The following is a 15,934-nucleotide window of genomic DNA, read 5'->3' on the forward strand; positions in this document are numbered from 1 at the left end:
CTGCTGCCACCCATTGGCTTCACCAAATTTCACCTCACTGACCCAAATCTGAAGGAGAACCTTCGTAAGTGACAGAAAAAAATCTGACACCCTGCCCGTGTTATTTGAGGAGACACTGAGCACAACTCCTTCCTCCCAAGGAGAAGTACCTGCATTTAAATGAAGAGGAAATCCTTCTATGGTGGGGAGCTGCACCCCAGGCTGGGAGGGTGTGTGCAGTTTCACCTTGTTCTTCAATGTTGGGTGGGGAACAATTGCTTTTATCCCACTCCCTCACTGCATATCATCTTCATGAAATTCCCAGCAGCCCACCAGTCTGTCACAGAGGTCTTCCTCCTGTCTACCCTTCACTCATTGCAAGGAGGAGCAGCAACAGCTGAACCACCTGTTTTACAACCCTAGTTCTCTTTAGGAAAACAGAATTGACCACAGTTCTCTATTACTTGCGTAAATAATTACTTCACTGCTGTAGTATGTAAACAATTTTTTTAACAGTGAATTTAATGACTTTTTAAAGTTCCTTTACCTACTTGTGTACATCAAAGTTCCAAGTCTCCTTCTCTGAAACATCAGATACTTTCCCTCCTTAATTATTTCCAGAAGTTAGGCAATTAACTTTGGTTTTGGAGTCTCATTAGCAGAAAAGCAGGTTTAAGTCTTGCATTTAGACCATAACCAGAGGCTTGATGGTTTTTTCTAACTCAGGGATTCATCCTTGCTGATGAAAAAAAGAACCAATTGGATTAATTGACACCTGATAGATAATGCAAGACAGAAGACTGAAATTAATTTTATATGGGACTCTCAAGCTCTGAAACATGCTTTTACTGTGGTTCTGGTACCTTTGTTAGGGTACCTAATTACCTTTGTAATTCCTGATGGAATTATGTGCCAGTTCCCATGAAGGAAGAACACGCAGTTTTCCGAGGCCATTGAGGCTAAGTGAAGCTTTGGCACTGAGTTGAATGTGGTGTTCTGGACACCTAAAAACACCACCCTTCACCTTGGAAGGGATAGGAGTGGCCTCCTGTGTCATCTCATGCAGTCCATTGAGGAGATGGAGTTTCACGAGGGACTCATCGTAGGGTTTTCCAGGAGCCAAAATGCCCAGTTCAAAATCTGTGGCTGTTTGGAGGGTCCAAGAGAAAGTCAAATGGCACCTCCTGAGCTGGCCAGCACAGAGCCTCCTTCCTTACAAAGCCAGATGGAAACAAGAGGTCTTGAAACATATCACTGCAGAACAGCCACAGCTCACAGGGAAGGCTGCCAACAGCGTGTGTGTGTGTGTGCCTGTGCCTGTGTGCAAGTTAAACCGTCGCTAACGAAGTCAGGCATTAGATCACATCATTAGCTATATGTTAGCCAAATTCCAGAGTTCTTGATTAAAAAGTTTCTCCCAGTCTTTCTGGGCCAGAGGAAGCTATGGAGATTAGATGATTAATGAGTATTCTTGTTGACATATGCCAGTGCTTGGTTCTCTTGGCTTTCTGCATTAATCTCTGAGTCACTGGCCCATGGCATTCCACTTTCCACATTTAAAAAAAAAGAAAAAACACGTGTGCCCCCATTACCCTTTAATGCAACAATCCAACCTCTTTATGGATCACTAGGTATCACTTGAACTCTGGTATTTAAAAGCCAAAGATAACATACATTTGACAAAAACTGTAAGATACTCTTGAGTACAGTAAGAAAAAGTCTACATTTATTTACCTTCTGCATAAAGTACATCTACTTTGTTGCACCATTTTTTTTCCTGTATTTATGAATTACGGAGCATAAAGTACTAAAGTATCCGAGGAAGACAACTTTTCCTAGCACAAACTGGGTTCCACAAATGTAGGGATTATCTGAGTTCTTTCTTTTCAGAGAGCCTGTTACTACAAACTCACACACAATTTCTCTCTGGGCTTTTCAAACCCTCACAGAGGTACTCCTCCCTGAGACCCCTCCATCTCTTCACTTCTGGTCTCCTGCTGCTGGGAATTCTTCCTGCACCCAGGGACCCAGCATCTTGGGGGAGATGGCAGCTGCAGGGCCGTAGAAAATGACTAATGACTGTTAAATTAAATTATATAAGATCAATTACAGCCTGTGCCTGGAATGTTTCCAAGGACCATGCCAGGGTTTGCAATAACAAGAGACGTGCATGGAGCCCTATTATTCTTTCTGGGAAGGCCATGGCATTGCTTTGACTCAAGGCACCGTTATTGTTCAACCATTGAAAATTTAAAAATACCTAGGTCAAAGTAAATAAAGGAGTTGTTAAGCCATAATCTTTAAGGATACTTTAAAGATTCTTGTAGGCAAAGAGTGTATATAATATTTGTTCTGGAGAAGGTGTGTACCTGATAAAATGAGACATTCTGATGTTTAAAACACCAATCTGATGACTCTTTCCCCCCGCCATACCTATCAGTCCTTTTTTTTACATCCTCATGAATTTTTAAGCCTCAGCTACAGTAGAATTGCAGACAATAAAATCGAATTTTATAATTGCCTAGTTTATTTTCGCTTTTCAGATGTAGGTTTTTCAGGGCAAATATTTGTCATTTTGAAAGGTTAGCTGGCAGATGAAGAAACCACAACAGTATCACCAATCCAGGGTGGAGAAATCCAGCTTTGCTGGCATCTTACTCACTGGTTTTCCATCCCAGTCAGCACATGCCATGCCAGGACAGGCAGCTGTTAATTCATATGTGCATGGAAGTCACGTGCAAAATACTGCTATGTATACAGGGTGGTAAATCAGCATTTTTAGCAATTCTGCTTACAAATCAAAAAGCAAGCAAAAGATCAAGCTTGTGGAATGTTTCTTTTGGTCCAAGGCTGGTGCCCGGCCAGCCCTTCTCTCGCGAGAGCTCCCTTGGCTGTGGAAACCCCCAGCCTCCCTGGGGAGGTGGCCACAGCTCATGAGACAGGTACTGTCAGAAGCCTTGCACTGAGAGTCTTGCACTCTGCACCTGTGTATCCACAATGAAATGCCATTCAACACTGTCTGTAGCTGCTTTATCTGCTGCTCAGCTGCTCTTCTCACCTTCCTGGACATGGGTCTCCTACAATCTGTGCAGATTGTGTGGAAGGAGGAAAATGGGGTCTAAAACCAATACAGCACAGCTGCCCATGAGGGAGCACTAGCTCCAGCTTCCAAACATCATATAATCAGTCCTGCAGTCTTTTTCTTCCTGCTCTTGCCATAGTATGGAAGCATTCCATCCTGGTTTCATGCATTTCTTTCAAATGGGATACAATGTGCTCTCATTTGAGCTTTAGAGTCTCATTTCTGTGCTCGGTGTGTAGTGATGGGCTTCACTTTATATCTGCATTGCCCAGCATGTTCCCACTGTGGCCCATCACAAACGTTTACCATGTTGAAAATTTGCCGCCCAACCATTCAGATTAATGCCATTTAGTGTCATCTTGGGCCTCCACCCAAGATGCAAGAGGAAGAAGCTTCAATTTGCTGGTCACCATTGGAAAGCAGATTGGCACCTTGGTGGATCATAGAGGAGCAGCCAGGAAGGATGGGGTCCATGGAGCGGGTATGCAGGCCTGTTAGAAATTACCAACCTTTACAACACGTCTCTTTGTGGTTTTTATTAAAAGTATAGCAAACACGTTCTCATTTTTGGTTGCCTTTTTACTTGCCTGTGAGCTTACTGCTCTATTTTTCATAGCAACCTTTGTAAATTCAATATTCGTCCTTCACCATGGTGTTGCTACCGATGTTAAATTTTCTATTAGGAAAAAAATTGTGTGAAAGAATTTTTTAAACCATAAAAAGCTCCAATCCCAATAGGGTTGTCTGTAAAACTCAGCTGAAACCCAAACGAAACAGGACCAAGTCTCTCACTGAGCAGTGAGTTTATCTCCCTGGCTACAGGAGAATAGAAGAGCCTTAAGTGCTTGATATTTCCCCTGAAGGGGCTGAGGAATGCCAGAAATACCCACCACATCTAGTAGGACAAGAGAGCATTTGGCTATATGTATCAGGTGTAAAACACTTCACAGACTTCAGGAGAAAGGTATGCGAGTCTCAGTGAGTGCTGTTGAAAACTATGCTATTAAAGGTACTGGAGTTCACTGCCTGCAGCTAGTTATGCAGTTTGCGGAGAGGCCTTCTAATCTTTTAATTTTATATAATTATATTTGTTTGGGAATGGAAAGAGTGGGGAAAATTTGGGGATTACTTTGGCAAAGATGTTGGAATAGTAGTCACCTCTAAGTTAACTGCCAATATTAATCTATCCTTTAATATTTTGAAACAATACTCCAGGTATGTCAGATTCCTGAAACCACAAAAATGTTGTCGGAGCAAAATTAAATATATGTGTGCAGCAATAAGTATTTTAAGAGAAAGAAAGGCTGTGTTGCCTGCAGTGGCTTTTCTGCTTTATTGTCTTTGCAGCTGCAAAATAAAAAGATTGGTATTAGGATTTATTGAAAATTTTCCCTCCAGACGAAATTTTCTCAGGAAATACAGTTTTTATGTAAATGAAGTTTTGGGCAACAGTTTTTCGGCAGGGAATTTTTTGCCATAATGCACAAGACTCATCATACTATGGTCTCCTGGTCAGAGAGCCAAACCCTGAGGGAAGGAGAGCACAAGTCACCACATTGCCTGCTGGCCTGGCCAGATTCAGAGGTTTGGCTTATGCTTTTGATATCTGTATTTCTGGTCTTTGAAAATATTAATATCTTTGGGGGAAAGTAGTCTTGCAAAAAACATAAATTGCATTTATGCAAAAGAAAAATCCTAAGCAGCAGGCAAGGAAAACTTCACACCACCTGTTTTAGGGCATCCTAAACCCTGTGTGTCCCAGTACACTTCTAATGTATTGTTCTGCTGCAAGGGGCTGTGGGAGAGGAGGGAGAGCAACTGGCATTTCTGACATGCACCCTGCAAACCCATGTTCTGGAGTACATGCAAAAGCATATCTCTGAACTTTTAGTATCCTCATTCTTTTTTCCCAATGTTTTTAAATGATGGGTTTAAAAATCAGACAGAGACAGAGGGGTACTTTATGCTCAGCCTCCACTTTAATTAAAATGACTGTTCTGAGGGGGTTTTTTAACCTCCTGGATTCAAGACAGTTGTTATTACTTGAAAAAGCAATTACGCTCTGATTCATTTTTGCAATGAAGCACCCACAGCTGCTTAAATTTCACAGTGAGCCAGGCACATCCACGGGTAGTTGGCTGGACTAGAGTCCAGATGCTGTAAGGAAAGTAATAAAGGCCTGTTTAGCAAAACATAACATGACACCAGGGTAGGTTGATTAATTAAAATAGCTCACAGAAGTTAAAATAATACAGATTCCAAAGTGAGACTCTGCACAGGTTTGTATGGGTGAGGGGGAAAAAAAGCACAGAAACCCCACCAGTGTCCTTAGGCAGAGTGGTGGTTTGTCAGGCATCTCCTGTGCCTTTTCCTGCAGAGCTTGTGCACTCACAGATGCTCTGTCCCTCACGGTGTCCCCTGCAGCTTGTTCCTGTCACCCCCTGGGATCGGCTGTGCTTCCCCTGGGCCCCCGCACCTTCTGCGACCCCAGCACCGGTGACTGCCCCTGCAAGCCCGGTGTGGCGGGGCCCCGCTGCGACCACTGCCTCCCCGGCTACTGGGGCTTTGGAGCCTATGGCTGCCGCCCCTGTGACTGCGCCCGCAGCTGCGACCCCCACACCGGCGACTGCCACAGCAGCAGGTGAGTTGGAGGGTCCTGCCCCCTCTCCCAGCCTTGCCATACCTCCATGATCTTCCTTCCAGGGAAGGCACTATTTATGCATGGCACGCAGGCTGAAAAATATCCATTATGAAAATTATTTTGGGTTTGGTACGGTCAAGAACTGGGGATAGAATGGTAGGTGAGGCTGAGATTCACCTGGGTGCCTGGCACACCACGGCAGGGACCAGTGATGTTGGACTTTTTGCTCTCAGTGGTGTTGTTAATGTATCAGGTGTTTTGCATAACCTTCACTGTTGTTTCTCTCCACAAGCAAAATATAGGTCTCAGTGATATCTGAGTTAGCAGACAGCAAAGGCTTAATATTGTTGCTGTTGTAACTCAGCTTAGGTTGACTGGGTTGGACTTGGAGTCAAGCTCTGACTTTTAGAAGACAGCAGATTTTAATAATACCCCACACTCCAAATCTTATATGTTGCTTCTTTTTACCACACTGGGGATATTTATGGTACATAAATCCCTATAACATATTTTAAACCCAAAATGGATTCATAACCCACTTTGACAACACTCAGACTTTCACTTTCCAAAACTGCCTCTTGCATTTGACATCATCAAGACATGCCGTCACATTGTGTGTGGAGGACGGGTTGGTAGTGGCCCTGCTTTCTGCTGGCTCCAGGAGGAAGGTTGACCATCTCCCTTTCCCCTTAACAGCTCAGATGTGACCTGGCACAACGAAGCACCTCCTTTCCAGGCAGTGCTCAATGAGAGCGAGCCCACCTGGGGCTGGGAGGATGAGCAGGGCTTCTCAGCACTCCGACACTCCGGTAGGACTATAGTTTTATATGTGTTTCACCTGCCCAATTCCTCTCACCATTCTTTTGCACTGGCATGTAGCTAGCACCCTGGCAGTTGCAGGAGGGGATGGACATCCGCCCACTAACATGTGAGGGAATGTCCTTGTGACCATCTCCTTCCCCTCCAAGAGCCAGAGGAGCCTTACGGCTCATCCCATCTGTGCGAGGACATGCAAACCCATGAGGCAAATGCTGCATGCCGAATGCCTGCACTTAGCATTGTTGGTAAGGCAAGAATTTGCAGTCCCAGCTCTGATTTTCAAGGCTGAATACCCTCATTTTTTTACTTGACCATCATGTTTTAAAGGTATCTTTATATTCACTAGAACTATTACATGTTGGACAAACCAGCAACTTTATTTAAAGGGTGGGGTTTACCACTTTGCTGGCAGGTAATTAGGAAATTTCTAAATCAAAATTTATTTCCATGACACCCACAACAATTTTGGCATCAGTTGCAGCTTATGATGCAATTTGAAATGGTCTAGCATTTCAGCTTCAGCCGGGGAGGTTATTTACCTCCTGTGTCCCTAGCCTGCAGGAGGTGGGTGCTATGTGAGGTTGGTGCAAGGCAGGTTGTCCCCACAGCGCAGCATCAAGCTGTCCTGCCTTGCAATCACTGCATGCAAGCAGGCAAGCGTCATTTCCTCCATTTTCAGAGAGCGGCATGATAAAATCTCAAAGATACAATAATTGAGTTAATTGAGGGGAAAGCTCCATCATTTGTCTGGGCGACTTCATTTTAAACGTAAATAAGTATATCATGTTATTCTTTGTTCTAAGATCACGGAAGTCATTAATCTGCCTTAACCTCTGCAACATTTCCTTTTAAAATTTTGTCTGGTACATTACGGTGTGGAAAATACCGCGTGTTATTTGCATCCCCAGGCAAAATAATAAGGCCTTTGTTTCCCTCCTCTTCTAATGGTAAACAAGGAATAATTGTCCCTGGACTAAGACTGTATATTCACTTGGGATCTGAAAATAGTTGTGAATTGCTTTTTTTTGCATGGGGCTTGTGGGCCACTTGAAAAACCTCTGACAAGTCCTGGGCCCTGCTTGTGAATGCTCCTGTCTTTTAAGTACAATCCACAGCCATTTGCTTTCTTCTCTTTCCTCAGGTAAATGCGAATGTAAAGAGCAAGTTTTAGGGGATCCCAAGGTCTTCTGTGGGATGAAGTACACCTATGGTGAGTTGCGGGGTGAGGGGGCTGTAAAGGGAAGTGCTGCAAGGCAGTGCAAGAGTGCATGTAAAGCATGAGATGCCACTGCATGAACTGCTCCATCCTGGCAAACCCAAGGGCTACTTAGTCTAAGGGCGTGTCTTTGACCTTTCCAAAATATATAGACATCATGGTGCCAAGTCAAGATGGGCGAAGCATCTTGCTCTGTTCCCCATCTCTCTTGCTACTGAAATACCCTTGTACCAAAATCATGTGAGGACAAGAGCCAGAATTGTCCCTGGGAGGTTGTCTGGGTCCAAGACAGACTATAAAGCACTGTTACCAAAAAGAGATCACTGAAGCACTGTCTGTAGACCAGGTGCCTCAATCATAGTCTAGAAATCACCGTGTCTGAATGACACCAAATGTAAGGAGGGATGGTTATCACCACAGAAGGCACTACATGGAGAAAACAATTCAGGCAGCCACTGAGAACTTCCCTCTGTCAACAAAGTTCAGCTATTGCAATGGAGTAATCTATGTCGTCTGTGTGTCTCTTGGATTCAAATGAACGAGAGGAGGAACTTTGTTTCCCAAGACCTCTCTGGTATGTGCCAGCAAACCGTCTCCTTCATACCGTAGCAGAGCAAGGAGTGCTCTGTGCAGCACTCCCTTCCTTCAGTATTGTAGGGGTCTCTCGCACCTGTTTTATCTCATACCGAAGTTGAAAAGGCACAGAGATAACCCACACCTCTGCAGGCTGCAGAGCAACTGACAAAGGGGAGCTCAAGGGGCTGCCAGTTGTTGAAATATTGCCCTGGCTTAGTGATATTAGGAGAAAATCTGATTCTGCTTTACTTTTCTTCCTGGTCACAGTGACTGTGTTTAGTCTTGCAAAAGATACAAAATGAAAAAAAGGTACAAAACCCCTAAGTTCATAAATCACACCTAAAGTGCACTCAGGATTCCCTCCCTTTCATCACTCAACATGCATAGGTGTCAGCTAAACTGGAGAGACAGATGAAATACAGGGCCAATCACGAGCTCCAGGAGGCCATTCTGTGAGAGGTTGCCCTGAGCTTCCTAATGTGTGGTGCTGAATAAAGCACCACCATATGGGGATGTCTTCCAGTGTTGGCATCAGCACGGTCAGGTGGAGGAATTGAGCCCTGCACCTCCACCACATGGGCTCAGCAGTAGAATGCCACATGGTGGGATTGTGCCTGTGGGTATCTGTGAGCAAAAGGTACTCCATGTTTTGCCCCAGTCTCCACCAACATCTCGTTCTCCTCCACTGTATTTGGATTTGGCAGTTCTGCAAAGTGGGAAGACCAGCACCAGAGTGGAATGACAGCAGGTCCTCACACCCCTGCCTGCTGCCTTGGCTGCTCAGGCCAAGGCCAGCAAAGCCTCCATCCTTAAATCCAGCTGATTTCCAAAAGTGCTAAGAAACCCAAAGTTTTTGCTGAGCTCAGGGAAGAAATGGGACCTTCACAAGCTTTGAAAATCAGGTCATTGTACCTCTCCTGCTGCCCATGTGGCAGGTCCACGGGCCATGGCCAAACCAACCCATCAGCATTTCTGCCCTTGGGTATGAGGATGTATGTGTTCTGTTGGAAGCTTAACTGATCCCAGGCTCCCCAGCAAAGAGTACTCCGTTGTAATGAAGCAATTTTCCTCACTGCTTCACCCAGACACCTGCATTAGACCAGGAAAAAAAGAAAAAAAAAAAAAGAGGGAGCACTGTAAATAATTTGTATATGCCTGTTTTGAATTCCTGACTTTCCAGTGATCAAAACGAAGATCTTGTCAGCTCATGACAAAGGCTCCCATGCAGAAGTTAATGTGAAGATCAAGAAAGTCTTGAAATCTACAAAGCTGAAGATCCTCCGGGGCAAGAGGACACTCTACCCTGAATCATGGACTAACAGAGGCTGCACTTGTCCCATCCTCAATCCCGGTAGGTTTTACTCCCTGAGCAGTACATCTCCACCACATTTACACAGATTTCATTCCCACACCTCTGTCACCTCATGCCAATGACCTGAGATTGCAGCCTAGTGCTGCTTAAAAATTATTGGCTGTTCCATCACTTAGATTCCAACAGCAGTCTTCATCAAATTGGAATTCATAAAGAAAAACTTGTAGCATAGTAACGGTCTTTCAGTTTTACCAGTCTCAGTCTGTTCCCAGATGGAGGGAGGTGCACATCATGCCACAATTGCATGACAGATCTTCCAGAGCTAAAGCTAATTTGAATCCATAAAAACACATTTAAATCTAATTTGAGTGATGATATTGTACTGAAGTTCTAATCTAAACTCAAGGGAAGATGTCTCTTTGAAAGTAACACTAATTTACATCTACAAAATTTGGAAGATATTCTCTTGTGCAGTGACATGAGAGCTCTGCAATTTTTTCTCATCTTCTTTCACTGAAGTGAGTATATCCAGTGGGGGCTGAACAGTGTGTGCAGACTCCGGTATAGACAAGGACATGCAGATTCATGTTTTTCTTCCAGAGAGCAAAACTAAGCTCCAGCTGGTACACCTTACTTTACAACTCCAAGATAAATCAACAGTTACCAACAGGTAAAGGATTTTCTTTCCGTAAGGTGCATACACCACTTGGAAATCAGCAATCGAAGCGCTGACTTCGGTACTGAGACATCCCTTGTGTGCAGCATTAGAAACTTCTTTTTGGGGTAAAGGGCTGTCTGTGAAGCTGGATCATGCAGAAAGGTTACTCACTGATGAGGTGTTTGCAGTCTTCTTTCATCTCCACTGGAGTGACTGTCTAGTTTTGAAGGCATGCTGCCAAGATAGCGCACCTGTAACTATGAAGTCTTGTCAGGTGCAAAGGTTGGATGAATCAGCAGCATTAGGCAAGGTTCTGCTATTTAAGTGCCATAAGACTTTGGATATTGCTAGAACACCATAAATCCATAATCAAATAGCTATAGCTGTTTTATTTTTCTACATGCAATGGAAACACAAGACAGCCCAGATGCAGCTGCCTTAATATGAACCTGGAGAAATGCTGTGGAAGCTGTCTGAAACCAAGCATGCAGGGCAGCCCCACGCCTAACACCCAGCTTTGCCACTCCACTAACTTTAGAGGAGCTTCACTGATTTTCCCCAACAGATGAAAAGATAGCAGTAATCACAGAATCAATTAAAATCTCTTAGACAGCAGGAGAAGGGTGGATATGCAACTGTCTTTAGGAATAATTCAGGTGTGTGACACATCAGGTGTTTCTCCCTTGTTACTCCCTTGACAGCTGTCATGATTTACATTGCAAAGCTTGGTATTGTATTGAAATGCAGCTGCTGGTCCTGTGAGTATAAATTAATCTCAGCCTTCACATTGAAAAGAAGCCGTGAAGTTCAGTGCTAATAGGAAACTTGAAAACATAAATTGAGTGCATCTTTAAGATTCAATAATTTCAAAGGGGGGGCGGGGAAAGATCCCAGGTATTTTTTAAAAACTCAGTATTTTCTTTAGCTACCACAGTAATTTCTGAGTGGTTGGCAATGCAATATTAGCATATTTAACCCTCTATCAGAATAAGAGTTTATGACCTCCAGATGAATAAACCAACAATAGCTGGATGAAAAGTCAAGCTGATATTAAACAATTCTCTGACATATAACTATAGTGGAAATCACATCTCCTAAAAACATAAAGGAGACCAAAGATGAACATAAAAGTAAGACAGATGTGGTTTTATGTCTTCGTGGGCTGTTTTCAGATTATAAACATACTTAAGTTCCTACAAGGTGAGTCTCTTCACCACCCTTGCACACCTTTCCCTCCACACACACCCACAGAGGCAGGTTGGACTTCTGTGGGGACACTGAGCTGAAAGGTTTAAAGGTCTCAGCTGTTTGCAAGGGAAAAGAAGACCTTCCCCTCCTTGGCTCTGCCAAGCACAGACACAGGTAGGCAGAGAGTTGCCTGCCATTTGATTCATTTTAATTTTACTCTTCTGTAGCACCAGGTTGCAAATCTAGAAAACCCTACAACAGTCAACAACCATGGCAATAATTGCTTGCTCTCTGAATGTGAATACTGCATTTCTCTCTCAAGGGAGGTAAATTTAGGAGCCCTTGAAAAGTGATGTCTTATAAAAGCTAGATTGACATGGCCAAAACTAATGTCTTGCAAAGGGTGATGCTGCCATACACATATCCTGTGTTTACTTGGCAGAAGAGAGGATGTGTGTGCCCAAAAACTGAGATGAAGTAGATAACAAATTGTACTGAATTAAAACAAAACATCCTTGACTTTTAACTAGGAGTTAAAAGTCTTTAGTCTGAACTGCAGAATGAAAACTCGAGAAAACACGAGCAGACTCCCTGCCAGGATGAAGTGGGATGACTGAGAGCACATGGGGAGACTCATGTCCCCATGCTAGTTCATACTGCCACATTGTGCTCCCTAGACTGGGGTAAGAAGGATTTGGTACAGAAGAAGTCTGATGCTGGCTGCACCCTAAGTGTACTGCAGCAGAATGCTGACCCTGGCAGGGAGCTTCTCCTGCCATGGAAGGGATTATCCTCTTTGTTATCCCCGTTTATGCCACATTTGCGGCTCATTAGGCTGTTTGGATATATAGCAGTGTTTATTTAGCTAATTTAAGTCAAAGTCTTTGCTCTGTCCCTCTGCTTTGCAGTTATTACCTGATTCCAAGTGCTCTATGAGTCATGCCCTGAAAGTTAAGCGCAGACCTGGATGCCTGGGGCAAGCAGCAGGGCACTGTTGGGACACACTCCAGCCCTTTCTGGCTGCTTCTGGACACCACATAAGGCTTCGTCAGACCCTCCTGTCGTATCTCTAAAACATTTGGCAGAAGCAGAAATTAGCAGGTCTTTTCAGCGTGACTGCCACCCCTTCAGGCTCTTCTAGGGTGCTTGTGCCAGCAAATTTAGTGTTGCCTCTCATTGGGGTCTGGTGTGCCTTTGCCTCCAAGGGACCACTGGCCACTTTGAGCAAGACACCAGGCAAAGGGCCATCCTGCACTGTTCCAATACTGGAATTTGCTGAACTTACCAATTTCCACACCCAGGTGTATCCAGGGAGATGTGAGGCTGCCAAATGAAGGTAATAGCAGTTCCCGAAAAAGGTATAAAAATTTGCAGAGTTCAGTTTCCATTTAAAGTCACAGTTTGGATACTGCATCTCACTGACAGATAGCCACAAGGGTCATTTTTCCATAGTTACTGATAGAGCTATAGATATACAGATATATATGAGAAACAATATGTATATACATTTCTTTGTATAAGTGCTTTTTTACATGGGACTAGATATCCAGGCTGACTTTGCAGTTCAATAGGCCTCTTAAGCATAGTACTGTGCAGTCCTTGACAGCTTTGCTGCTTTGCAGGCTTGGAGTATCTCGTGGCAGGACATGAGGACGTCCGAACAGGCAGACTCATCGTCAACATGAAAAGTTTTGTCCATCAGTGGAAGTCGGCTCTTGGAAGAAAGGTCTTGGAGATTTTGAAAAGAGACTGCAACTAGATGTGTGCAACAGTCTAGGGCATTTCTTTATGCACAAAATGCAACACCCTTCACAGAGAGAAGACCTCTAGGATGAAAACTGGAATGTAAGAAAATAGTGCCAAAATGTGTAGTGAGGCATTCAGAGTTGTAGGCGCTGTCTAATTTAACCCTTTCTAGCCAATGTTCATTCACTTGCCTGTAGCTTCCTTGTCAGGGGCTCACCTGAGCCCAACTCATCATTATGTTGAGAGAAATGGAAGGGCAGATGCTTGTCTTGCTCCAATGCAATGTTGGAGTAACTCCTATGAAGCCACTGATCACCCAAGACTAAATTGCCACCCTGGAAGAGCTACAGATGAGAAGTAAAACACCACTTCCAGTGCCCACCAGTGTGGATCTTGAGTGACTTCCAGAGGCTCCCAGAGAATGCTGTGGGGAAGGCGATGGCCACAGCGGCAGACAGGCGCTGGCAGCAGCATGGCAATGATGACCACTCTTTAGAAACACCCCCTTACAGGTTAGGACATGGCACTCGTCAAAGAGCATTGGATGCCACTTGCTTTTAACCTCTTCGCCCTGCTGAAGGTTTCATGGGCTAGATTTTCTGCTGATGGTGTTGAGGACGGAGTTGCTGCACTGGATTGAATCCCTCTGCCTTGGCACAAGTGTGATGTAGGGCAGAGGCCAGCTCTCGGCCCACTGCCTGGCTGCAGAGAAGAGCCAGCTCCAGAGGGTGCAGCATCTCTGAGCTTTTGTCCTTGAAGTGTTAAAAAATGAACCTAGCCCTAGTGTAAATATTTCATTGTATAAAGCACTTTACTACCTGCCACTTCACAGTGCGGGAAGTCTAATTGTATTGGGGAAAGAAGAGTTTGAAGGTAGCATGTGAAAAAGTCCCTGAAACAGAAGCACTCCTGAAGACCCCTCTCAGTTGGATGGTGGTATAAAGGGAACGGCCAGCCTGGCACTGGCCACTCAGAATATCTGAGGATGCAATCTGAAAGATAAAGTATTTGCACTGAAGTCTCAGCTTCAGACCAGCACTTGGACCCCATGGACAGGACTCCAGCAAGACTTTGTAAACAGTGTGAGAAGAAGAGACTTTGAGATAAAAATGCAATTGCCAGAGGAGTAAAACTCTGATTGCAGGAAAAGGATTGGATGCGGAGAATGGAAAGGACTTGCATTCACATATCACAACCCAGCGATTCATGGTGGGCCTGGATTTTATTTTATTTTTATGTTAGTATTTAAAACTGAACATTTTATTTGTTTTCTTCTGTGTTATTGTTTGCAATATATATGGCCATTATACTTCCTCATTAACACCAGTATGAAATATAGCACAGTTTACTGCAGTTTTCAGCACTAAAATATATCCTTTCTGTAAAGCATCTTTAAATCACATTGCAAAGTGTATTTTGTTCATGAGTGTGAGGGGAAAGAAAAGGAAGACATACAACACCAGAAAAGTCACAAGTCTACCAATCCACTATATGTGTGTATTTTTCTTTCAAGGTCCTGTGGACTCACAAAAAAAATGATACTATTTTCTTAATTTGTTTTTATATCTCATGTATGTAATAAATATAAAATGATTTAAGTATCTTCTCCTGTTACTGCTTATGCCACCGGCAGTGAGGTCTTCATGCTTGTACTAAAGAGCACAACAGAGATAGGACTGTGTGAGGAAAAGTCACTGTGGGGGATATTTTCCTCTCTGGAGGTGGGTAATAATCAGCATGTGGTAAAAAGCCAAGCAGCATGAATGGCTCACAAAAATCCTATTTCAGCTCTTATTTTGGGAGATTTATAAGCTCTTCTCATAAGAAGGGGAATTGTGCCTAAATACTTTCAAAGCTGGCCAGATCCTTGCCTCACACAGGCTTGATGGCTGAGCTGCAGAGCAGATACTTAAAAAAAGCAAGTCGAGGATGGCAGAAATAAAGCTTGCTCCCTTATATTTGAAACATTTGAAGCTATAAAGGGAAAACAAAAGGCTGTGGGAAACAAGTGCTATGGCAAAAGGTCTATAAAAATATTTCAGAGTGAAGTCAAGCATCAGAAATTAGTGGCCAGGGGGTCAAGACATAATCTGCAGCGTGGGCAGCAACGCCCCATGTGGGTGGTTAATCAGTGACTGCCAGGGCACCCCACTGTGGCAGCACCCATCTCCCTGGAGGAAGAGAGAGCAAGGAAAGGCTCCTCCTATGGCAGCATTTGGAGACTAAGAGCATCCATTATCTCTTTTGATTTGAAACTGGGGGTTTACCTGCTTGACATATTTTTAGCTTCATTTTATTGCTATTAAAAATATATTTGCAATGGCTAGTTAATTAATGTGACTTTGTGAAAGCTGGAGGGTGTGAGCCCTCAGTTCCAGCCAGCTTGAGCACGTAGGAAACCAGGAAACCAGGATGGCTCCAGGAGCAGATGCTGCTTATGGCACCTTGTCTGACTCCTGTCCTAGCCTTGGAGCTGGGCACTGATGGTTTTATGGAGGAAAGGGATTAGCTTCCATAGGCAAATCTGCCCATGAGAGATTTCTGTAAGGGGATTTTGGCTGGAAGGGTAAGTGTCCCATTACCAAGAGCAGATAAGCTGCATATCACAGCATCACAGAATGAAGTAGGTTGGAAAGACCTCTGAGGTCATTGAGTCCAAGCTTTGACCAATCACCACCTTACCAACGAGACCATGGCAGTAAGTGCCACATCCAATC

At 44.0% G+C, this 15,934-nt stretch overlaps 1 protein-coding gene across 1 annotated transcript in view; it reads left to right on the forward strand.

Moving 5' to 3' along the window:
- NTN4 (netrin 4) overlaps window positions 1-14,743 on the forward strand; it is a 42,286-nt gene extending 27,543 nt beyond the window's left edge. Inside the window, exons 6-10 of the mRNA XM_018080782.2 lie at window positions 5,486-5,702; window positions 6,399-6,511; window positions 7,663-7,731; window positions 9,494-9,664; window positions 13,094-14,743. Coding sequence (XP_017936271.1) covers window positions 5,486-5,702; window positions 6,399-6,511; window positions 7,663-7,731; window positions 9,494-9,664; window positions 13,094-13,230 — 707 coding nt within the window. The 3' untranslated portion in view covers window positions 13,231-14,743. The remainder of the gene's footprint in view (window positions 1-5,485; window positions 5,703-6,398; window positions 6,512-7,662; window positions 7,732-9,493; window positions 9,665-13,093) is intronic.
- The last annotated feature ends 1,191 nt before the right edge of the window (window positions 14,744-15,934 follow it).

Source organism: Manacus vitellinus, unplaced genomic scaffold (genome assembly GCF_001715985.3).
Source record: "Manacus vitellinus isolate BGI_N305 unplaced genomic scaffold, ASM171598v3 scaffold_5_pilon, whole genome shotgun sequence".
In the NCBI taxonomy this organism is placed as follows: domain Eukaryota; kingdom Metazoa; phylum Chordata; class Aves; order Passeriformes; family Pipridae; genus Manacus; species Manacus vitellinus.